The 23,347-nt window shown below is 43.7% G+C and overlaps 3 protein-coding genes across 3 annotated transcripts; 1 reads left to right on the top strand and 2 right to left on the bottom strand.

Moving 5' to 3' along the window:
* Positions 1 to 1,406: 1,406 nt before the first annotated feature.
* Positions 1,407 to 2,117, bottom strand: cldng (claudin g). Its single transcript, XM_061227202.1, has one exon. It carries the CDS (start codon positions 2,115 to 2,117, stop codon positions 1,407 to 1,409), a length of 711 nt encoding a protein of 236 aa, XP_061083186.1.
* Positions 2,118 to 7,471: 5,354 nt separating this feature from the next.
* Positions 7,472 to 13,335, top strand: LOC133116877 (F-box only protein 47-like). The gene is made up of 10 exons (XM_061226879.1): positions 7,472 to 7,643; positions 8,557 to 8,721; positions 9,122 to 9,198; positions 9,406 to 9,483; positions 10,207 to 10,315; positions 11,076 to 11,249; positions 11,803 to 11,952; positions 12,365 to 12,507; positions 12,607 to 12,766; positions 13,229 to 13,335. Exons 1-10 carry the CDS (start codon positions 7,472 to 7,474, stop codon positions 13,333 to 13,335), a joined length of 1,335 nt encoding a protein of 444 aa, XP_061082863.1.
* Positions 13,336 to 14,313: 978 nt separating this feature from the next.
* Positions 14,314 to 21,303, bottom strand: arl6 (ADP-ribosylation factor-like 6). The gene is made up of 8 exons (XM_061226525.1): positions 21,010 to 21,303; positions 19,985 to 20,127; positions 18,945 to 19,006; positions 18,375 to 18,443; positions 17,894 to 17,988; positions 17,175 to 17,304; positions 16,794 to 16,849; positions 14,314 to 15,919 (listed from the first exon to the last, which is right to left on the bottom strand). The coding sequence occupies exons 2-8, from the start codon at positions 20,105 to 20,107 to the stop codon at positions 15,894 to 15,896; spliced, it is 561 nt and encodes a 186-aa protein (XP_061082509.1). The 5' UTR covers positions 20,108 to 20,127; positions 21,010 to 21,303; the 3' UTR covers positions 14,314 to 15,893.
* Positions 21,304 to 23,347: the final 2,044 nt, after the last annotated feature.

Genomic DNA, 23,347 nt, shown 5'->3' on the forward strand with positions numbered 1-23,347 from the left:
TTGAAAAAACAGATTTTACTAAACATTATTTCTCAACTCAACTGGATGTGTACACCCGTTCTCCACAGGAGGACACTGTTGAGCAACAGTGAATGTGCAAACTGGGATAATAAACAGATGGGAGATTGTTTTCAGTTTCATCTGAAACTCTTTCACAAACATTACTGAAACAATAGTACTCCCAAGTACCATATTTATTTTATAAATAATAAAAAGGTGTACCCCATACTCATTTAGTGCAAGAAAATACTCACTTATCTCCAACAATTCTCAATGGTTTGGTGAATACAATGAAGTATTAAATCACTTTAGAGGCACAGATATAATCCAGAAATAAAAGAGTATTTTAAAGGCTATTGAAACGAGTGGGGTTTGAATCATTAGACAAAATCTGAAACAGAACTTAACACACAACACAGCCAATGAAGCTACATCATTGCAGTTAAAACCCGGTACTTGCCAAGGTCAAATCTATGGCCATTATAAAGGAGCCATTCAATTTTGATATTGATCTATTTTTGCCAGGAGCACTATTTCAAAATTAATTTCCGAGTTGTCCATTTCACACTTCAGTTCAGCTCGTCAGGAAAACACTTAAAGTGTCAATTTGTTCTTTCATTGACATAACCATCAAAAAAAGAATACATTTAGAGAGGTGACCATTGATTTTTATCCTCTGGTTGTTAATGTTACCAGCTGCACCTTTGTACTTTCAGTCGCATACTGAAACCTCAAAATTCTAATTCAAATTATTTACCCTTCACAAATACACAATTGTTGTTAGCAACAAAATGTGGATGTTAACCCGCATGTACATGTATCTACATACTCAGCTGCTAAAAAAGATAACAGGACAGACATCAACATCTTAAAGTAAAAAGCATTTTTGTATTTTATATTTTGACAGCCGAACCATAATCGAAGAATGTCAGCAAACCATCTCAGCCATTGGATGTCCATAGGCAAAGTTAGACCAGTAATGGCTGTGAATACTTTTATAATTTTGTATCTAAGCTGTAGATCAGTTCATTGTTCAAGGATGAAGGTAAACAGCTAATAATTTATTTTCCTCTATAAACCATGTCGTCATTGCAAAAAAATAAAATAATAATGATAATAATAATAATACCCAAACGAACCAAGAAGTGACTGGGCCCTTATTCAAAATCAAAAGCCACAGTGAAATCTACAACAGATGAATTTGCCAAGCACTGAGTGACTCCATCACAGCAGAAAAGTGGGGTGTTGCTGTATGTCTGCGGTTATCACCAGACTCACACGACATTCGTGGTGCAAGGCAGGCCTTTCACTGAGGTGCTAAAAGCACTGCGCAGGTAAACGCAGCCTCCACAGACATTAGCGTATTAGCGTATCGCCTGCATTAGCATATTAGCGCGCCGTTCCGCTCAGACGTAGCCACTGAGTCTGTACCCATCACTGGAGGCGGAGTGGCGGGCGGGGAGGTGGTTGCTCTTGAAGGCAGGAGGGGGTCGATGCGGGGGCGCGGGCCTCCGTAAGGCATTTGGCGGGGGTGGGCGGTAAGGGGGGCGGCCCGGGGAGTTCCCGAGGGGCAGGCAGAGCGTGGCCCCCCCGGCCAGGCTCAGGAAGGCCGAGAAGAAGCCCAGGTAGACGGCCTGCCCGATCTCGTACCGCGAGCCGGGCAGCAGGGGGTTGTGGAAGTCGCGCACCACGTCGTTGGTGGTCCAGGACACGGTCACCAGGCAGAGCAGGCCGGACGCCGCGAAGCAGAGCCCCCCGCCCATCGCCATGGCGTTCTTGGCCGGGAAGCGCTGGGCGAGGCGGGTGCACTTCATGCCCACGGCCGAGACGCCGATGCCGAACGCGGAGGCGAAGCAGGACAGCACCATGAGCGCGCGGGCGGCCTGCAGGTCGGGCGACAGGGCCAGCAGGGACCGGTGCAGCTGGCACTGGTAGATGCCCGTGCTGTGCCACACGCACTCCATCCACAGCCCCGTCATGGCGCCCGTGGCCGTGATGATGTTGGACCCGATGTACGCCGTCCGGCGCCAGTACGGCAGGAGCGTGGCCACGATGGTGCCAAGCATGCCCAAAAGACCCAGGAAGAAGCCCAGGAGCTGGACCGCCATTTTCGCCATCTCTGTCACATCAGTATATTTATCTTTAGAGTGCGAATATGTTCAGTTATATCAGCCAGGAGGAGCAACAAACTTCCTTGTTTTTAAACTTTCCGGTCTCACCTCCCCGCGTTGAGGCGCGGTCCCTGCGGTGCGGCGGACGGCTGAACACGCAGTCCCGCTTTCTGGAGTCTACCCTGCCGTGGAGTCTCTGGTGTTCCCCGTTAGCGGTGGAGCAGAGCCCGCGCGCTGGAACCACGCCGCCGTTAGCCAAGCTTCACCCGTTTCCCGTCCTCCCGACTCCTCTGTTCGTCTCTAAGGAGAGCTGCGAGGGGAAATTAAATTAAACACTTACAAAACAAAGCCTGTAAAAAAAAAAAAAAGAAAAAAAAAAGGCTGAACGCAGTATATCAACAAGAATAACTCCCCACCAAAGTATCAGTTCAATAAACTTAAATCCTGGATCTTCTCTAACTAAAATCACTTTTTCCTCAGAAGGACAAGAACAAGCACGCGGCCTCTCTTTCGAGACGATAATGGCGAAATGACTTCCTTGTCTTGAGTTTCTATTGCTCCTCAGTCCAGTTCAAGGGACGGAAAATGTTCAGGTGGAGAAAGTAAATGTTTAACCACAGGGTCATAAAAATAGCACATTCTGTTTGTTACTTCTGTCGGATCTAACACAGTGAGGGTGTGCCCTTTGTTCCTCCCCTAATCCTCTCTGGCCCCAGTCAGTCCACACTGATGACACACCGCCTGAATGTAAACCATAAAATGGGCCGAAAATTACAATTACAATATTGGATACAACATCCAATGACACTCAAAACCAGGGTATGCCTAGGTCCAAAATGAGTTCTATTTTTGACTGTATAATTCCAGGACATGTCTATCTTACATGTCTAGTAATATGAATTTTGAAATGAAAAGGGAGAATTCATATTGGTTCATATTAAATACTATTTTGGTTTTAGCATATATTGTGATTAGCCCAGACTGTTTTTATGTGTGATGAAGGATACGGTAGATATTTACACAAGTTTCTAATAATGACCTGCTGGCTTCACAACTTAGTGAAGTATGTGGTACATGAAGAAAACCACCTCCCTCATGGACCACTACCCAACACTTTGATTTCACCATAAACCCTTATCTTTTAGACGAGACACACGATTTGTTAACCATTCTTACGCAACTCCTTGTTATGTTGAAGTCAGAGTACAAGAGTGTAAATTGTTTTATTTGAAAACAGCTTAGATCTCGTGTTGTTTGTGACCTGAATATGATTTCGTACAAGTAAATCTTCAGGGAAGTAATTACCGTCACTTTCTTAAACCACAAGAGGTATAAAGTTCACAGGGGCAGGGATAACGCACCCCTCACTGGGCTGCATAGTCCTGCTGCTTTATTATTATGACCTGTGAGGCAGGTGATTCTGAGCGTGTCACCTGCAGTGTAAATCACGAGTGCTACTGGGAATTTAGCCAAATTACCTGCCACATTCCCTAATCAAGGGCTCAGACAGGAGGAAAAAATAAGAGATTTCTCGAGGACCACACTTGTGTGTGTTTTCTGTAGTTCACCAAGATGAACAGCAAGGCAGGATAGCAAATCTTGGTGAGCAGGCCTAACGGCCAAACGATGCTTTGTATCCCTGTGACTGACATTGCATGCATTTTGAATAAAACATCATCCGGATTTCCAATAACAACCCCCGTTGCTCTTATTTTTGACAGAGTTTCTTAAACATGTCATCGCTGCTTATGGTTACACCTCTGGTACGCCCACGAAGCGGGAGAAAACATACCTCGCAGATCTGCGCGAAGCAGTTTGAGTAAACACGGCGTTCGAGGCGGACGCGCCAGCCGGTGCCATTTCGATCCAGGTTTTATTCATGAGCTGTGGGCTGAGGAAACATCTGCGCCACGAAAAATGTCAGTCGCAATTCGGAAGCTCGCGCACGTACGCGTACACACACACAGTCACACAGCTGTGCACTCTCCACGGCCAGAAAATGAACACAGGGTGCTCATTGTGCGGGGTGATTTACTCCATCACAGAAAGGGAGAGCCACACAACGGTGGCACAGAGGAAACCCAGGCTCCACGCATCACTTGTTCGCGGCAGGGTCTACACGTGACCCTAACCACGCGCACACTCCCACCATTTCATCGTTCAACACAAGAGCTGCACGCCATTTCAACTAAACTGGCCGCAAACTGTTTTTGTATTGAACCTCAACGCTACAAATGTACAGCAACCCCTGCTCAGTCTCTATAAAAAGGACATTCTAGACATTTAGATGAAAAAGACCAGGCCTGGTCCCCAGCTGCTCCTTACCAGTGACCTGCAGACTCACTCCCTGGTCCTGGGGGCATCCTCCCACGCACACCCTCTCCCTGCCCCAGCAGGTGCTAGTGCTTATATAGCCTTGCGCCAGTCGGAGGCGAAACAGTCGATACCGGCACCGTAGTAGATGTCGTCCTGCTCCAGTTACTGGGGACCAGGGAACAGGCGTTATTGTTTTGTCAGTGATGTTTGTGGGGGGGTGGGGAGGGGCTGCTGTGGGAAGTGTGAGCGGGGGGTGGGAGGGGGGGTGTTGACCCACCAGCGGACAGCATCAGCACTTCAGTTCATCGGGCACTTCCGCAACTGTCACAGTGATGTGACATGAGTGATGTTGTACACATATCTATGCACAAGCTAGGAAGCAACTAAACCCGCTCACACTCTCGTATGGAGGTTATTCTGGACTGTGAATCACTGCCATTATGTGAAGAAAGTAACTTTTAAAATCTTTGACAATGATGGCAAAGGACCAAGATACCATTGTTTCACCCCCAGATTGGGGGAATCTGGCGACCCTACCTGTAGAACCACTGTTTCCCATTTGTCAGCGAGCCAAGATTTTGGCCCTTTACTGGTCCGAACATCACTCTACCATCCCATGCTGTGAGTCCCACTTTTAAAGAACCTCACGGTTAAACAGCGTGCAGCTTCCACAACAGGCGAGACTGAACACGCTCAGGCCCAACCTAACAAGCGGCCTTCACGGGATTATGCTGTGTGGCCACTGTGGCAGCCTCCATTTTGAAGCGGAAGTTAATAGCCTTAGAGAAAACTGTCTAATCCTTTAAGAAGGGCACTCACCTTCTTGCTCACGCTGCTTGAGAGGCTGGGGAATGTATCCTCATTAGATACTAGATGAATGCCATTTGGCAGTAATCTCCTATAGGTACATACTGACTGTGACGTCCTCTTACTTGCTAGAGAAGTGTTATTGTAACAACACAAAAAATAGGTTAGTGCTACCTCACACTGACCTTGCTGAAATGTACAACTCAATCCTTACAAAATCCTCCACACAGTCATCATGAGCAACCAGAACTATTTTTTTCTTCAAGTGAACTTTAACCTAACCCATCCTAAAAAGATGATCTAGTTTCATAGTTAGTATTCTAAAACTTATTAATTAGTTGCTGATGCTTGACATCGTACTTTAAAGTAAATGTATATAGTTATGTGTTGCTGTATTGAGACACTTTGAGACTTTTTTAGTCTACCTTAATTAGAGGGTGGTTTTATTATACATTTTTTATTATGTGTATTATGCTTTTAGATTTACCAACACTGTCATTCCATGTACTGTTTTTACTGCTTTCTACTTGTTCTTATCTTAATTTTTGTGACGCACTTTCTATGCTATTGCAAAATTGCACGCAAGGCAACTTACAATATCAATAAAGGTTTATTTGATTTAACCTTTTTTTATTTTCTTAAATGACTTGCTCTGGTTGACGTTATGTTCCAGTTAGGTGGACACTAGTGAATTATACCTCTGCAAACCAAATACCCCATATTGATGACAAAATATTATAAACAAGTTACTTATTAATACTTATTAAGTGAGAAAGGTAGGATTCAATTCATCAATATTGATTGGCACGCGGCATTTCAGATCTGAAGTTTTGGCGCGAGATGAGCGGGGTTTCGCGGGGAGTGGAGCGAGCCTCTCTAACGCACTCAGCCTTAAGAATTTGGCGCTGTTTTCTGTAAAGTCCTTCAATATCAACCAACCATAGTAACTTAAATATCCATCCAAGGCAATAACTGAAAAACGTGACGAGTAAGTATGGTGTGTATTACAATTACTGAATCAGGTCTGGTGAAACTCGACTGCCGAGCGTCGTTCGTCTTGCTAGCTGGTTTGCCTGCAGCTAAATATGTTCTACTTAAGTTAACGAATAGCAACGACCCAATTTAGCCGCCAAGCTAACCTTATATAGAAAAGCTGGCTAGGTAGTTACTTTGACTTTGACTGCTGATAACGGTAAGCTGTCTAAGGTCGTTGGCTAGCTAGGGTGGTTGAACATTTTCCCGAAATACCTCATGGACCATATCTGTGAAAACACATTATTTTAAAAGGTTGCTTGCTCGAGCGTTTCCTCTGGCGTCGCTAAATCCAGCAGTAGAGACCAGTACGAGCAATCAGCTGATCGCATATGCCTGCTCTGTGGCTGTGATAAGAGAAACGCAAACGGTATTGTAAAATAAAAATAATAATTACAGCACAATTTAGTGATGACCGCGGAGAAGACCGACACAGCTTGTCGAAAGGACCCAATATTATAACATTTTAATTGGTTTCGGTCAAGCAGCACCGCACTGTTAACGCTAATAACTTGAAGTTTAACCTAATGTTAGCAAAGCAACTTGCTACCCGTAACTGAGTTACTGATACATAATATGTTTTGAACAATACCATGCGTGCACAATATGGCCACGTTCTATGGCCTATATCAGTAACCAGTATTTATCCAGACATGCTGCCAACGTGGCCTACAGTATGCTGATACCTCATTGTTTTACATTATGGCAAACAATTCACACTGGAATGTTTCCACATTTATAGATGTAGATACGCAGGTAAACACAGGAATAAATTTATGACGGGAAATCGTTGTAAACACTTTCTTGTACGATTATAAAGCAGAGGGCATAGTCTCTTTGTATAGCTTTGCTTTTAAGTTGGTAAAACTAGTTGCCTATGTGATCCAGAGGACAATGAAGCAACCATTTGGACAAGGTAATTCATCCTTGGGCAATGAAATGAGCCATATCTTTAGCTGATACCATTTTTTTTATTTAACACTTATTTTACCAGGAAATAGTCTCATTGAGATTTACAGTCCTGGCCAAACACTTTTAGCTGCACATTCCTTACCAATACTGCAATTCCCATATTAATGGTCCCTTTTGAGTTGGCTAGTTATTTGCCGGCTGTGTAATGATTTTGCATGCAACAGGTTTTTTGAAGTGAAGTGTGGTAGGGTAGCAGATGTGTACTCCTTGTTCCAGCAGTAGGATTCCTTTTCATGGAGTCGATCAACGAGAACTTCACCATGACGCACAAATACCACCGCAGCTGCAAGGCGCAGCACTGCGTCAGCAGGACAGTCTCCACCCGGAGCCAGTGCAGGACCAAGCAGGGGTACTTCGACCGGGTCCCCGCGGAAGTGCTCGACATGATACTGGAGTGCCTCTCTGGTATGCACAGGGAACCTTCCTAATTCACATATCTAGTGGCAGTGGAAAAACAAGACAGGAATTTGTTTCGGGGTGCCTGTGTTGTACCAGCAAAAGCCTTGCAGGCTGGTAAGTGGATAGTTCAGGAGTGTATATATGAACAGAAATGAAGTGGATTGCCAAACAGCCATTTTGTAGTCCCTGTAGGGCTGAATGTTTTTTAAAGGTAAGGAAGGGTTGAGAAACCCATTAAAAGGTACTGGCAGTACCCTGCAAAGGGTCTACAATGTGTAACTAAACAGCAGCACTGCAGCTTGTGCCTTTATACCTTGGCTGACAGAGTCAGACAAGACACACCTGGGCCAATTGCCAAGCAACCTCGGCTACACATGCCTGGAGGCGAGGCCACTGCTCCGAATGGTAAATGGTTGGAATTTATATAGCGCCTTTATCCAAAGTGCTGTACAATTTATGCTTCTCATTCACCCATTCATACAGACACACCAACGGCAATTGGCTGCCATGCAAGGCACCAACCAGCTCGTCAGGAGCATTTAGGGGTTAGGTGTCTTGCTCAGGGACACTCTCGTGCTCGTTTTCGGAGATGGGAGTGGCTCCAAAGAGTAGGAGCAGCCCTCTCTGGTCCTCCCCCACTCCACCCAGCATCGCAGTATGACATTATGAGTTGAAATTATCTAGCTTTTATTGTGAGAAATTGTAGATATGGAAGTGAATGTGATAAAAGTGAGTTTTTGGGGCTGTATATGCACATTAGGCCTTGGTTAAACATTGTACATGTCACCATTTTTTTAAAACATGAGCCTACAGTCTCATGTTTATGCCAATAAACGATCAGAATAGAGATACATAAAAAATATTTTGGCCTTGACACATGACAATATTAGTGCATTGGCGTCCCGTTTTTCTTTTGAAGTGGTGGAGATCAGCGTGTTCAGCATGGTGTCCAAGGCCATCAACAGCTACATCGTGGGCTATGTGTCCACGCAGGCCTGGGGGAACAGGATGATCATGCTGAAGTTCCACCACCCCGCCTCTCCCACACAGGAGGACTGCATTCTGGACCACTACAGGTCCCTCGGTGAGAGCGGGCTGCCCACACACCTGGGGCCAGATTTACCAAGACCTTCAGCGTGTGCAAAACCTTTTAGCACACCAGTAACCTGTCCAATGACTGGTCATGGTATATGTTTGGCGCCAATCATTGGTTGTGCTATTAGTTTAGTGTGTGCTATAAGGTTTTGCACATGTTAAATGTTAAATGTTAGATAATCAGGCCCCTGGATTGCGACTTCATTCAGCTGCTTCAGTGTGTTTATGTGGGTTTCATATCAGTGATATGAATGATAAGCAGCCTCTCTTGGCCATAATGCTCTAGTCATTCCAGATTAAGTTGCCATTCAAGTCATATAACACACCTGAAACAGGATATGAGTTTAATGTCATGTCAGTGAATGCAATGTTTCTGTTTGTTGCCTCAGGAGTGTTGTTCAAGAGATGCACCCTCTTGCTGCCAACAAAGGACAGATTAAAGTTTATTTATAGCAAGTTTTCAAAGGTAAGATGTACTGTACCGACAGGTGAGGGAAGTCAAAGAGAGAAACGTTTTAACAAACGAGCCGTGTGAATGTCTAATCCTGTGTGTAGGCCAAGTTTGTCCTGTGTTTACGTTTGCACACATTACGAGTGTTGAATTTGACTGAGTTTTGTGCGAGAATGCTGAGCTAAAATCAGACTAACAATATACTGCTACATTCTATTTTAGGTCCCCTGTTTTACAATGGAGCGTTGTACATCATCTCCTGGCTGTTTGGGCTTTGCCAGCTATGGAGTGTTTCTGCAGGTGACATCTTTAAGGATTTCCCAGGTTTATTCAGAGCTCTGTGTAGTATTATTTTACTAGAATTGTCATGTGCCTACATTTGCATTAAAAGGCTATATGATGTTAAAGTACATGATATCTTTTTGGAAAAGTTATGTGATTGAATAATGATTAATCGTTTTCTGAATTTCACTTTTTTGTAAGTTAATACCACTTTATCCCAAATGAGAAATGAGCGTTCTTGTAGCGGAAGCAGTAACTAAAACGATAACGATAATAAATATGTTGTTTTACAAATCTTCCTAACTCAAGTGGAATGACAAAGTCCACACCACAACTAAGACAACAGTGACAGCGACAAGTGCTATGGTTGGGATCATATGGTTATAGTTATAAATGGTAAATGGCAGGCGTTTATATAGCGCCTTTATCCAAAGTGCTGTACAATTGATGCTTCTCCATTCACCCATTCATACACACACTCACACATCGACGGCGATTGGCTGCCATGCAAGGCCCCGACCAGCTCGTCAGGAGCTTTATGTGCTATAGTTGACTGGCACACTTTGCTTCCGCTATGCAAACGCTTTTAATTTAGACCTAAAATTGCTCAGATAGCTCAAACCAGATGTGGATGGGAGGACAAGGAACTGTGGAGTGTAAGGATTATCAGCAGGCTGTGTGAATTCACCCCCGGTCAGTGCGGCCTGCCTTGTGGTTAAAAATCTCGGGATAACTTTTCAGACGTTGATAGCCGGCTGGGACGAGTTGGAGTGCCACCGTGTGTTCAACTTCCTGTGCGAGTTCACCAATCTCCCCCGCAAGATTGAGACCATCGTCAATGGAAAGCCTGGTGGGTCATTGCTATTGTACGTGTGCCTACTCGTATAGCAGATTACATATAGTTTGACAGTGAAGTTTTGTTGGATATTACAGAAAGCCGTGAATGTTGTTAATGTCATACGTTTTTAGTGTCGGCCTTTTACAGTTGCTGTGCATCACCTGGGTGTTGCTGAATAACCGTTTTACCCCAGGGCTGATTAAATGGCCAACTTGGGACTTTAGACTAGTAGACTTGGCAACACTACTGTACATTCCTTCTGCTTAAATCAGGGGTGTTCAGCCTTATCCAAGAAGGGCCAGTAGGGGGTGTAGGTTTTAGCACTAAGACACCAGCTGGGCTAAAACAAAAACCTTCACCCAAACCGGGTAAGATTGAACACCCCTGCCTCAAACTATATACAGCCTGACAAAAAATTGTTGACAAAATCAAGTAATTTCTTTTAAGGGAATAATAAAATTAAAAAAAGGCCACTTTATCCAAATTAATTTTTGTCATGATTTATGTTATCTTGCTCCAAAGCTAAAACATTTTGTTTGTTAATAGTGCTTTCCTTCTCACCAGCGGCATTGGCATATTTTAAGTGCTCAGTTTCTGTTTAACACGAGCCACCACTAGACAGGTGCGGTGGATGTGTATTACACTGAGAGGGCCTCCCTGCCCAGTAGCACCGAAATGTAAAAATAAATCGGTAAAGAGCGGGACCAGGCGATGTGCATTTCTGCCCGTGCGCACGTGCCCCCGTGGTTCTGAGCGAGCCGTACCTGTTCAGGGGCGTCCCACAGGCTGGAGCTGCAGATCCGGCTCTTCTGCAGGAACGTGCTGCTGGACCCCTGGCAGAACCGGCGGGACACTCTGTTCTGGCTGACCCGCATCCTCAAGCTGTGGCCCATGGTCTGTCAGGCCCGGCTGCTCTTCATCCTCTACGGCCCCCTCCTCCCAGACGGTAACCTGGCCTCCGCTGCTCTTTCATTTCTGTTGCATGAAAGGTTGCTGCATTTTGCTGAGTAGTTGCTATTATCCAGGAGCGCCAGGGTTATGCGCTGTGCACATAAACGTGCTACGTTTCAACTGGGCGGCCTGTAGCGCAGTGATTAATGCGCATGACCGGGGCCCGCAAGGTCGGCGGTTCGATTCCCGGTGGAGCCACAATAAGATCCGCACAGCCGTTGGGCCCTTGAGCAAGGCCCTTAACCCTGCATTGCTCCAGGGGAGGATTGTCTCCTGCTTAGTCTAATCAACTGTACGTCGCTCTGGATAAGAGCGTCTGCCAAATGCCAATAATGTGATGTGATGCAACTGCGTACACTGCGGCTACCAGTTAATTATTTTTAATTGCAGTGCTGCGGCTCAATAAACAGCATAGTGAGAGATTGTATCGCAGGTGCCTGTGCTGATTCAGTAAGAACGCAGCCACGGAGGACCGGACCCCATTTTAGCGGCAGCGGTTTCGTGTCAAGCTGCTCTGTTTGAGCGAGTGTGATGGGACGCCCCCCCAGGTAAGATCGGCTGGCACGAGATGCTGGACGGCGTGGTGGCGCAGTGTGCGCTCTGGGACCTGGCCAAGGCTGTGGTCCTGCTGAACACGGACGCGGATGCCAGGGACTGGTCCGCCGACACCCTGCTGGGAATCATCGAGGAGATGACGGGTGAGTCCCCCGGATGTCGTTTGGGGGAAACGCGAACCCTGCTGCTCATTTCGGTTTATTATCGGCCAGTCAGAGCCAATCCAAAGCCCTCGTGTGTCCCCAAAAATGAATTATGTACAAATTGGTTATGCGGATAGAAGGTTTTGCACATGCTAGAGGTCTTAGTCAATCAGGCCTCTAGATTGCTACGTGATTCAGCTGCTGCAGCTGTTGATATGTGATGCCTTTATTGGGTTTCATAAGTGATATGAATGATAAGCAGCCGCTCTTGGCCAGTAAGCTCTACAAATAGTGCAGCATTTTGTTTTAACACCGAAAATAAGGCCGTCTTAATTCAGGTTCCTGCTGAAAACTGAACTGAGAGCGATGCATTATCCAAAGTCACGGCGGCCCGTGTGCTCCTGTGTGGCAGTGCTGCCCGAGGCCTGGCACACGGAGAACACCGCTCGCCTGCTGGTGCTGTGCGGGAACAACATCTGCTACAGCGTGCTGGCCAGCAGGGCCGTCAACCGCCGCTTCCTGGAGATCTCGCGCCTCCTCGTCTTCCTCATTCTGGTCAGTGCCCGTCCCGGGGGGCCTCCTGCGGGGGATCGGGTTTGGGCGGAAACGGTGGGCAGGGCGGGGGTGGTTCTGAGTCGCTCGTTCTGCCCTCAGGTGTGCGAGAAGGACGGCTTCTGCATGTCCTGGCCCGTGAAGATGGTGCAGCAGATCTGCAAGGTCTTCCCCGCCTCCGAGGACAAGTGGTCCTTCGTCAAGGGCGTGGAGAGCATGCTCTCGGAGGTCGCCATGGAGATGTATGAGGTCATCATGGCGGGTGAGGACCCCCGAGGGAAGATCTGCCTCCCTGTGTTTGTCACACTAATTAAACACCTCAGAATTTGACAACAAAAACAGTTATATTGTAAAACAATAAAATATTACATTAGCTCAGTTCTACCAGATGAGGAAAGATGGGGTTTTTTTTGTAGAGGGAGATTTATTCGATTGAATTAGAGTTTCGTCGTTTAATAGATTTTGTCCAGCAAATTCAGTAAAATCATTGCTAGAAAAGAATGGGAATAAGAGGTTTTAACTCTTAGTTAAGTTTGCTACTTTCAAAAATTCATAGCACAGAATAAATATGCTATTGCAGTTCACTGATAAACCATTTACACTGTGTGCATTACCTGAGCATGAAACACTGAAAGGGGTTTGAGTCCTATAGAGTCAGAGTTGTGACAGCCGATAGGCTTTCCTGCGCCACACTGACGGCTCCCTCTGTGCGCGCTTTGTCAAGGTGACCGAAACGAGGAGCTGGACACATTCCAGAGCCTCTGCAACATGCTGAACGCCAGCTCCCACTTCCACACAGAGATGGTCTACATGTTCCTCAAGAAGGAATGACCCTCAGGTCGAGCAGGACCTCGGGGCCAAGGGGAGCCCTGTACTTTTTTTTTTTACATTTAAAATACTGCCATTGCCATCTCATTACATTTTAACCGTTTCATTTTAAGATCGCAATGAATCCCCTGCTCCCGTCATGAACTCAATAGCAGACAATCACTGAGAACTAATTGTTAGTTTCCCAAATTATTTATGTTAATCACTTCCACTTACTCTATTTATAAATGTGCATTTCCCATTTATTTATCTCTGTAAATTATATTATTTATTCACTTGATGTAGAGCAGTATGTTGCACCAGATTTCTTTTATTTTATTGTATAATGGTTTTATATTCATGCATTGATTGTACAATATATTGTCAAAACTGTTTTAAAGATATAAGCTGCAGTTAATTGTTAGTTCTTTTAGTACAGTTTTGCAGAACTTGATGGTATAAATAGTGTGTACATTGATTTAATTCTTTAAAGTTGTATTACAGTACTTCTTGTCCGCTGTGTTAAATGGCTTAATGTGAAATAACGGCTCGTTTAAAGCAGGGCCGCTCTGAAGTTTGTTTATCCAGCAGCTGTCGTCTGCACCAGTTTAAAAGCTCTTCACAGCACAAAGATCATCTGCAGGTGTTACCTGGCAGGGACATCTGACCTTTCCGCTCAGCTCAACTACAGCCAGACCAGTCTTCAGCTTGCAACAGCACTACTAATCTGAACTCTTAACGGAGGAGCCCGCCAGTGAACTGAGCATGCTCACTGAGCTCACGTTATTGTGTGTTCTCTTTAACCCTTTCTCCTGTTCTTTAATCACCATATCCCGCCGCCATGTTGGTCCCAACAGCGCAGACTTTCAGATAATTCCAAGTACAATCGGGTGAGATGGTGGTCTCGAGGCTCCAGAGGGAGCCAACTGTAGAACCGACCAGCTAAATGCGACAGTAATGAGCGAGCAGAGCTTTGAGTGAGGAAATCAGACAAGTCCATACCAAGATCGTAATTCTTTACTTGATCGTCTACAAACATCACAGGAATTACAAGGTGGTGACATTCATATCATCACAAGTTGGGTTTTTACTAGTTTAAGCTGCAAACAGTTTGGTTGGGCAACACCATGGTGCCTTTTTAAAACTGTGTCTGTGATTAAAAGGGAATGTATGAAGAATAAATAGAAATGGGCAGATTTGCGGTGGCCTTGCAACCCTAGTAGGTCCAGGTGACCGGTGTCGGAACACGGTTGGTCGAGCAAGGCCAAGCTAATCCGCAGAGAGAGAAATGACTGATGAACTTAGTCAGATATTACAGCACAGTGAAATTTGTACACGCCAAAAGTGTTATTCTACAGGGGAAATAGAAGTGGCCAATAACTCCCTTCCCAGTACAGTAAAAACAGGACATAAAACTTTGCTGTTCTACACAATATTAGGATATATTACAGCTCTGCCCAGTGATGCAATGTGGAACAACAAAGAAAGCCCTCTGAAGCAAATCACAATCTTGTTCAACGTTCATGCTGGTGGCGCCAAGCGCTGAAAAAGATTCGCAGCCTAACATGGCTGCCAAGATGGTAGTTATGCCCAAGCTGCCCTTTATGATCAGGTCTGTGGTTCAATGAAGAAACGCAGATCTGGACGAGATGCCAATCTTGAATGAAGGTGTGCCTAGTCATCGAGGCCATTTTACACCGCATGCACACCTTGGGGCCTATTTTACATGTTACACAACAGAACTGTTGATGTATACAGGCAAACGAGGGAACCGAACACAGGGTTTACCAGTAACACGGAGTGCTTGCCAGCTAGAAAAAATGTAAAACCTACAGTAACAGTGATAAACCGCAGTTCACCCTCAACTCCAATGGCAGCTGTGTTAACTTCATCTTCGGGGCTCTTATCCACATACCATTCAATTTTTAAATTATTTTTTCATAATTACCTTTCACATTACTTTTTATTGTCTTCTATAACCTTGTAGGGAATTTGCTTTCCGTGCATTATAAACAGCCAATTAATTTTGAGTGTGAGCAGGGGGAAAAATAACAGTAAATAAGGCACCGGTATACTGCCCTATGAATAAACAAACACTTTGCAGATAATCTCACATAAATATATCCATAAACCAGTAAGAGTAATGTCTGACGTTAATTTCTGTTTCAGCTATGAGACATTCAACTGATACTAATTTTACTAAAAGTAAAAGTGTACCATTTAAAAGTGATAAATTGGTACAAAAATAAATCTGGCTAGATCTTCTTGATTTTGGGTGCCAAAATTTGGCATTAACAAAAAAGCATGAACAGCACCCGTTTTAGCAGCCCGCGGATGTAGCAGTTTATCTGTGCACAGTCCAAAGAAGGAAAGAAGTTAAGAACCATAGTCAAGCCTCCCCCCGTCTTCAGCATCTCCCTTCCCCAGCTCTGGTCACTACAGCCAGCCATCGATCCAGGCGGACAAGGGGGGTCATAGGTCATGCCAAATCTGCTTCCTCCGGAAAGCCTCACACTGGGCGTGCAGGAACTGTGCTTGCTGCGCTTGTGTCACACCAACACAGCTCCTGTCCTCTTAACCTCTCACGTTCTCATTGTTTTGATCTGATCTGTAGGAAGCACAAATACAGATTGATTTTTAATAACACCTGAGAGATGTAGTATATACTTTCAGACAGACGCCCCTAGCTGATGGTATTAGTCGCTTGGGCTTCCATGCTAACATCACCTTGGCCCCTGTGTCTCTGAGAACATAAGGCAAGTCTGTTAGTCTTAGTTACAGAGGCTCCTACCAGATGTGTCCTAGCAACCATCCACTTTCAAAAGTCACAGAGATCTCTTCTAGCCATAACAATTGAACTGGGCATGCCCGGGGTTATACAAGAACTCAATTTAATTGCTTCATTAACCACACTTGTGTGAAAGCACCTGCTTTCGATATAATTTTTATCTGATATGTGTGCATACTTTGTATACTCAGCTTTATTGAATACTAAAAATACTGGAATTCAGTGCAGGTTTGTGCAGTAGAACTTGAATATAATTGTCAAAATAAGAGTTCTGAAACAGGAGAGTCACTTGGTTAAGGTGTGCAAACAATGCTAAATTTGAGTTTAGCATATTGGCTTTTCTGAAATACAGCTTTTTGTTGTTGAAACTTATGACAGCAAAAAATGAAGATGTTATAATGGTATAATGGTACAACAATAAAACGCACAAATCACAGAAAGTAGCAAAAACTCTAACAGACATAACTACAAACCACTACAACACCACAGGCAAACACTTCTCATACTTACAGTGTAATTTGTTCTATGGATGTGATGAAACAAAACAGAAGTCAAAATTATATTTAATGATTGCAACAAACAAAACAAATTGCCATGCATTACAAGCCACACATGCATCGAGCAAGACTGTAAAGAGATGAGTGGCATCGTCAGTGATAGCATTCGGCCATATGATCAGTGTGACCCACTGTACCTTGTAGCCAGTCTACGCCTTCCTGCAAGCCTTCACCTTTCACTGCATCACTGGCACTGAAACAGAAGAGCTGCCAGTCATTTTCTCTACCACAAAACATTTCCCCCCGTTATTAGACATCACTTTTAACTCACTTCTTTTAAAAAATATATCAATTTGCAATTTGTGAATGTAAACTTGGGAAATTACTTCATTTGAAGACGGCTTGAAAGTTCTGAATCTATTGCAGGAGGTAACCTGACCACAGCCCTGCTTGTCGTTCGGTCTTTTCCAGCCCAAATCCGACTGGTGTCTTAAACATTAAGACTGCAAATCTACAATCTGTGCTGGGTAAAAGCAGCCTAACGCGGTCTGGCTAAAAGCAGAAAGGTTGCCACCAACCAGATGTGCCAGGGTTTGTCTTTGATGTTTTCCAGACAGAGAAGCTGGGAAACCTTCACCGAAGACAGCGCTTCGCGAAGATCCATTTTGTTTGCAAAGAACAAAATCGGCATTCTTCTGTGTTTAATATCTGCACGGGAGATAAGAGAGCACAGTCAAGCAGGGAGTTCAGTGAGCTGTCCGGTAACCACTGCAATCTCCCTTCACAAGCGTTGTCAAATTGGATTACCCGCAAAATCCTAATTGGTTGTACACTGGGATGTATTTGGAATTTGTCTTGGAAAATGACAACAATAAACAGACGTTTCTATTTGCTCAATACGAAAACCAATAAAGTTGAGAGGTACAGGGGGGTCTGTAATGAAGTGATTTATAGACAAATTAAACTGGAAAAAAAGCAAGTCAAGAGTAGACAGTAAAATTCTTGCTACATGCTCAAATAAGCTTATAAATACACAAGCAAAGATTTTATTAAAAACCTCATTTTAGCAGGAAACACTCTCTGGTGTACAATTATGGCAGTACGAGATTCATATCTGCTATCCGAATCACATTTAGATGCATAAAATCATACCACTTGGTGCATTTACTCCCTTTGCAGTGAAGATAAAATCCAGTTGATATAGAATATCATAAACGGCAGTAAATAAATTAAGTTAATAGAAAAAAAGGTTGGACAGTGAATCTTGATTCACAGGATTGAACAAGAGTTTTATTACCTGGATGATTTAGGAGTGTGTCAAGTTCTTCTTTGGCAACAACCATTCTCAGCTTGTCTCCGCTGTCAATGACAAATATAATGGCCTGGCCCTCTCTGCGGAGAGGACAGTTTGCTCAGCTCAGGCACAAAATGTCCGACAGTAAAACGCACCCACACTCTTGCCACATCATTAATAATCTGCAGGTTAGCTCAACACGGACTTCTCCACATTCATTTTAATTTAGTAATAGGACAGTAGAGAAATGTAACAAAAAATGATGGATAAGAAAGGTTCATGTTGACAGGCTATGACATTTTAAGATAAATACTAAATTTCCCTAAACCCTTTATGTTTTCAAGACAAATTGTTAAGTTTAATAAAACGAAAGAGCCTTTGGCTCTCTTTGTTACTGGGTCTAGTTTTAGAAACTGAAGAAGGGACTCCGGCTGCAGGTCAACAAGGCAAACATTCACTTCACCTGGAGGTACAGCAAACCTACCTGTAGTAATGCTCCCACAGGTTCCGGTACCTGCCCTGGCCCGACATGTCAAAGACCGTGAAGCACAAACTGCAGAAAACAGGGAGCACAGAACACAGCACTGCAAATGTACATCGCTTCAAAAGTCTCACTGCACAGAAAAAAAAAAACAATGTTAACAATTCCACAAGCATCTAGATAACTTGGATTTTTATATATATCCATCCATCCATCCATTATCTGAACCCGCTTATCCTGAACAGGGTCGCAGGGGGGCTGGAGCCTATCCCAGCATACATTGGGCGAAAGGCAGGAATACACCCTGGACAGGTCGCCAGTCTATCTCAGGGCACACACACCATTCACTCACACACTCATACCTACGGGGAATTTAGACTCTCCAATCAGCCTAACGTGCATGTCTTTGGACTGTGGGAGGAAACCGGAGTACCCGGAGGAAACCCACGCAGACACGGGGAGAACATGCAAACTCCGCACAGAGAGGCCCCAGCCGACGGGGATTCGAACCCAGGACCTCCTTGCTGTGAGGCGTTTTTATATATATATATTATATCTATATAAAAGCAGTACCTCGATGTCTTGAACTTCTCTATGCTGAAGCCGATTGTTGGGACAATATCTTGTGTCTGCGCCTGCAAGTGAAATAAACACAATTTATATACATTTAGTATGTATTGTGACTGATATTTATAATGCCCATTTATTTACTGAATAGCTTTAATATGAAAAAAAGAAACACTCCCACTGTACTGATTGCCAACTGAAACCTACAATAACCTACTGGAACAGTATTAACCTTGCAGCCTGAACAGTTTCAGAATCCCCCACACACTTCATTTTCTTATATTATGCATGAAGGTGTACACACAGAAGGTTTTTTTGTTTCTTTTCATTATTGTGTCTGATTTCCATACAGATTGAAAATGAACATAATGGGAATAGGAATTTAATGTAAATCAGCCTGGAATTGGATAATGTTACGCCTTAATCTGGCTGCAACATCGACCATCTGAAGCACATTCTTGTGGTGGATGTTCATGAATGAAAATACGAATATGGAAAAAGGTGTTATCCATTGTGTGCAAACTCTATGTTGACTGAAGATAATGTTCTGCAATAACCAATCTCCAACATCACAATACAGTGATGCACAAAACTGCAAACTAGGGATGCATTTAATTAGTGGGAATAATCCAAAAGAAAAAGCTGTTGAACTTGACCTACAGTTATCTGTAAATACTGCAGACCCTACTGATTTAAATGGCGATGTGTTCATTTTTATCCGACAATGAAGATGATGAGCAACAGAGTTCACACAGATTCAGCTTTACGCCACGGCCTTGCTGATTTTAGGTTCAGGGGTTCCTAAAGCTTTCCATCTGGAGGGACGCTTACAATACCCACCCTGGAGCTGATGACGTTTCACCCCTTTGGCCAACATTTTCTATAATTTATGACGAAACTAAGTCACAGACACACTTAATAAGCAGTGTATCGTGATACTCAAGAGGTTGTGTCAGACGCAAAATAATTGACCAATTGCAGATTTTAAGGGTGTTGGAAGACAAGCGATTTTATACCCAGACTTGTGAGAAAGACCTGCGACTTACGTTGGATGGTTTGAGTTTATTGATTATTGTGGTTTTCCCGCTGTTGTCCAGACCCAGACACAGCACGTTCACCTCCTTCTTCTTCAGCCCCAGCCATCCTGCTAACTTGTCCAACAGCCCCATCGCCTTTCTCTGGGCTGGTCCTGTTCAAAGCAGCACACAGTGGACACTGGATAGTGTGTGCACATTGCAAACCAAAATGGCTAACCGTCTCTATCCCTTTACGACCACTTAACATCAAATTGAGAAAACGGGTATTAACAGCAGCATGTTCAAGTTAAAAGGCTTTGTTGCTAGGTAACTAAAACATCGAACCGTAAAGGAAGCGACCAGATAGGCTGTTTTCCAGTTTGTCAATTTAGCATAATCCGATTAAGGTGTATTAGTTAACGTAAATGTTTTTAACTCCATGATGATTCGTCCTGAGGAAAACCCGTGCCGGGAACTGACCGGAGGCGGAGATACACTCATTCACCTTAGCTAACCAAGTGAGAAACGGGACAACCAAGGCAATTCGCCATTTATCGAACATGTGTTTTCATAACAGTTACATAAATCGTGCAGTTTGTTTTCCTGTCACCGTCCAAATGTTAGCATCCATATTAGTAAATAGCTAGTGTTTGGCATGCCCAATAACGTTACATCTTTATTCTCTAAAATGAGCAAGAGTGAACGTACATTAGCTAGCTAGTTTGCAAAATAGTGATGCGACTCCAGTGCGTTCCTAAATGACAGTTAGCGATATTCATTATTGATTGTTAGCTACTAGCTATGTTAGCCAGCTCAGCTAGCTAAATTACCTAGTATAACACATAGCTCGCTAATTCTATAATGACTCCATATGTATAACTTCGCTAATAAAGCGATGTTGTTGAATAATCAGCTAGCTAGAATAAGTGAGTCGCAACCTTAGCTAGCCTCTAATCCGCATTAACGTTAGGCTAGGTAACCTTAGCTAGCCACTTTTTCAATATCTGCATTTAATGTATGCGTCCTTAGCTGAACTAATATGTTAGCCAACTTACCCGGCTCAGTCTCAACAATCCACGATTTTTCAAGAAACACTTATCCAAGTAATTTACCAAGATAGCCAAGGCCTCTTCAAACGGTAGAAAAATGGGACCTCTCCGTCTTGATTCCAATATAATCTATATCCCCAACAAACAAGTCGCCGCTTAGACTAGGTCCGTGAATATGTCAGACAATCTGATAAACGGTCTTCAAAGCGCATATTGTATTATTTTGGTCTTTGGTAATTTCACCCCGCTTGGGCACGTAGAAAAGCAAGTAGGAGTCTCAAGCAATGTGAAATAGTTAGTCTGTGTTGCTAAGAGACGCATATTTTCTTATTTTTAGCACTCGCCATAGGCTGAACAGCGCCACCCTCTGGAGAATAATGGCTAGACATGGTTGGAGGCGAGTATTGAAGAGCATGGGAACAAGACTTGAGTACAGTAGCTACAGTAAAGCATTCAAAGTTAGGATATTATAGGGAGTTTGCCACCACTGGAAATAGACGTGTTTCCTCGGGTTTGCATTTCTCCAGTTCAATGATGTGTAGTTATAATATTACACATACTTATAGTTTGCCTAGGCTTAATTAAAAAGCTAAGAATATAAGATTCAAAATGTCATTATCTAAACATCTGTAATCTGAAAAAGTCTGACATTCTCCAAGTTGCGATGCACCATTGTCCCAGCACAACATTTTGAATCAAAATAACCCCTCTCCCACAATGCCAGGGACCATCAACTCTGGTTCTCAAATCCAAATCCAGCCCTGTTTGTTTTCCTGTTTTTTTGGGTAACTTTTGCTACTCGTTGACCAGACCAGGGGTCGGCAACCCTGGTCCTGGAGAGCCGCAGGGTACGCTGGCTTTCGTTGTTACTCTGCACTTAATTGATCAATTAATGCAATCGATCACACAGTTAACTCGCCTCACCTGGTTTCTTGGGTCTGAATCGGTTGCTGGTATTAAGGCGAAAATAAAAACCAGCACACCCTGCGGCTCTCCAGGACCAGGGTTGCTGACCCCTGGACCAGACCATCTTCTGACTCCCAGGTAGAGGGAGGGTGGAAAACCAGCAGTTATTGGCCCTCCAGGACCTGATCCCTAGGCACTAATGTAGCCACTACATCACAGAAAGCCAAACCAAATCTGAATTACAGATGCCATGGCATAGTGGTATAACTCCGACAACAACAACAACAACAATAATAATAATAATAATTAATAAATATATCCACAAGGGGTAATTAATGGGTCCCAAGCAGCATTTGGCTGAAGAGATGGTTTTCACAAAATCAAAAATGGTGGAAAATTTCCCCAGGTGCATCTATTTGGTTCGTCTGGAGTCAGGTAATCTGGGGAAAAAATAATTTTGACTCTAGCCCAATGGTTCAAGAGTTATAGACCAAAGTGCGTTGTGGTGCCACCATCTGGCCGAACGCAGTAATCTTTCTAACCTGAGTAGTGGGTGACCATGGGAACCTAAGTTGCAGTTTTATTGCTGTGTGATATACTGTTTTTGTGCAAACACTTTTAGGGCAGAAAAATAATAATTATTAAAATGGGAAAATCACAGTTGGGTTCCAGCACTTTGCGCTTGGACCCCTAATAATACCTGACATGCATCCTTTACTTACTGGTCAACTGAGACTTTCTTAGCACAATTTACCTGGTAGATTACATGGAGTCCAAGGATAATGTGTGTGTAACATACCACAGCCAGAAATTCTTGTTTAATGTTTACTCCTGATGTGTCCTAGAAGTGTTTTTTTTCCTGACTGCTGGACCTGCATGCAATCATCATTGTTTACAGTGTTATTTTTGCTAACTTGCAAACTTTATACACATACTGTGTGTGGATGGAGGCTGAACCACTACAAGTCTACTTTCACTTGAATTACACTTTTGCAGAGCATTGCCACAGTGGCAGAAGAAAAAACTTATTCAATCTGTCAAAGCTTACCTTTAGCTGCTCTCTCCATCCTGTTTTTCCCCATACTATACAATTCAATTCAGCTCTTGCTTCTTCATATACTGTATTCAGTACATCTTCAAAGAAAAAAATAAAATCTTGGTGGAAAATATTACTATGCTTCAATAAGGTATGCCTCCTGAAAACTATTCATCCTTTCCATATTGACTAAAGTATTAAACCGGGTAAGAAAAAAGTGGGTTAACGACCGAGGTCAGTCATTCGCTAAAGCAGGAGTATAAGGTGGTAAACTGAGACACCTGGGGTCAATTTCAGCTGCGACAACATCAACTGTAACCGATATCCAAATGTGTGAATAAGGATTAGCTGTTCCACTTGTAATTCAGTTCAGTGCTCTAGGGGTTTAAACCTGAGGTTTAA

The sequence above is a fragment of the Conger conger genome, chromosome 17, assembly GCF_963514075.1.
Source record: "Conger conger chromosome 17, fConCon1.1, whole genome shotgun sequence".
NCBI lineage: Eukaryota > Metazoa > Chordata > Actinopteri > Anguilliformes > Congridae > Conger > Conger conger.

Excerpts from the sequence above, each read along its gene's own strand:
- cldng (XM_061227202.1), bottom strand. The coding sequence starts at position 2,117 with ATGGCGAAAATGGCGGTCCAGCTCCTGGGCTTCTTCCTGGGTCTTTTG.
- LOC133116877 (XM_061226879.1), top strand. The coding sequence starts at position 7,472 with ATGGAGTCGATCAACGAGAACTTCACCATGACGCACAAATACCACCGC. Across the intron at positions 11,250-11,802 it reads CGGCCCCCTCCTCCCAGACG|GTAAGATCGGCTGGCACGAG; the intron begins GTAACCTGGCCT and ends ACGCCCCCCCAG. Across the intron at positions 12,508-12,606 it reads TCCTCGTCTTCCTCATTCTG|GTGTGCGAGAAGGACGGCTT; the intron begins GTCAGTGCCCGT and ends TTCTGCCCTCAG.
- arl6 (XM_061226525.1), bottom strand. The coding sequence starts at position 20,107 with ATGGGGCTGTTGGACAAGTTAGCAGGATGGCTGGGGCTGAAGAAGAAG. Across the intron at positions 18,444-18,944 it reads GAGAAGTTCAAGACATCGAG|TTTGTGCTTCACGGTCTTTG; the intron begins GTACTGCTTTTA and ends TGTTTTCTGCAG. Across the intron at positions 15,920-16,793 it reads AGGCGTAGACTGGCTACAAG|ATCAGATCAAAACAATGAGA; the intron begins GTACAGTGGGTC and ends TGCTTCCTACAG.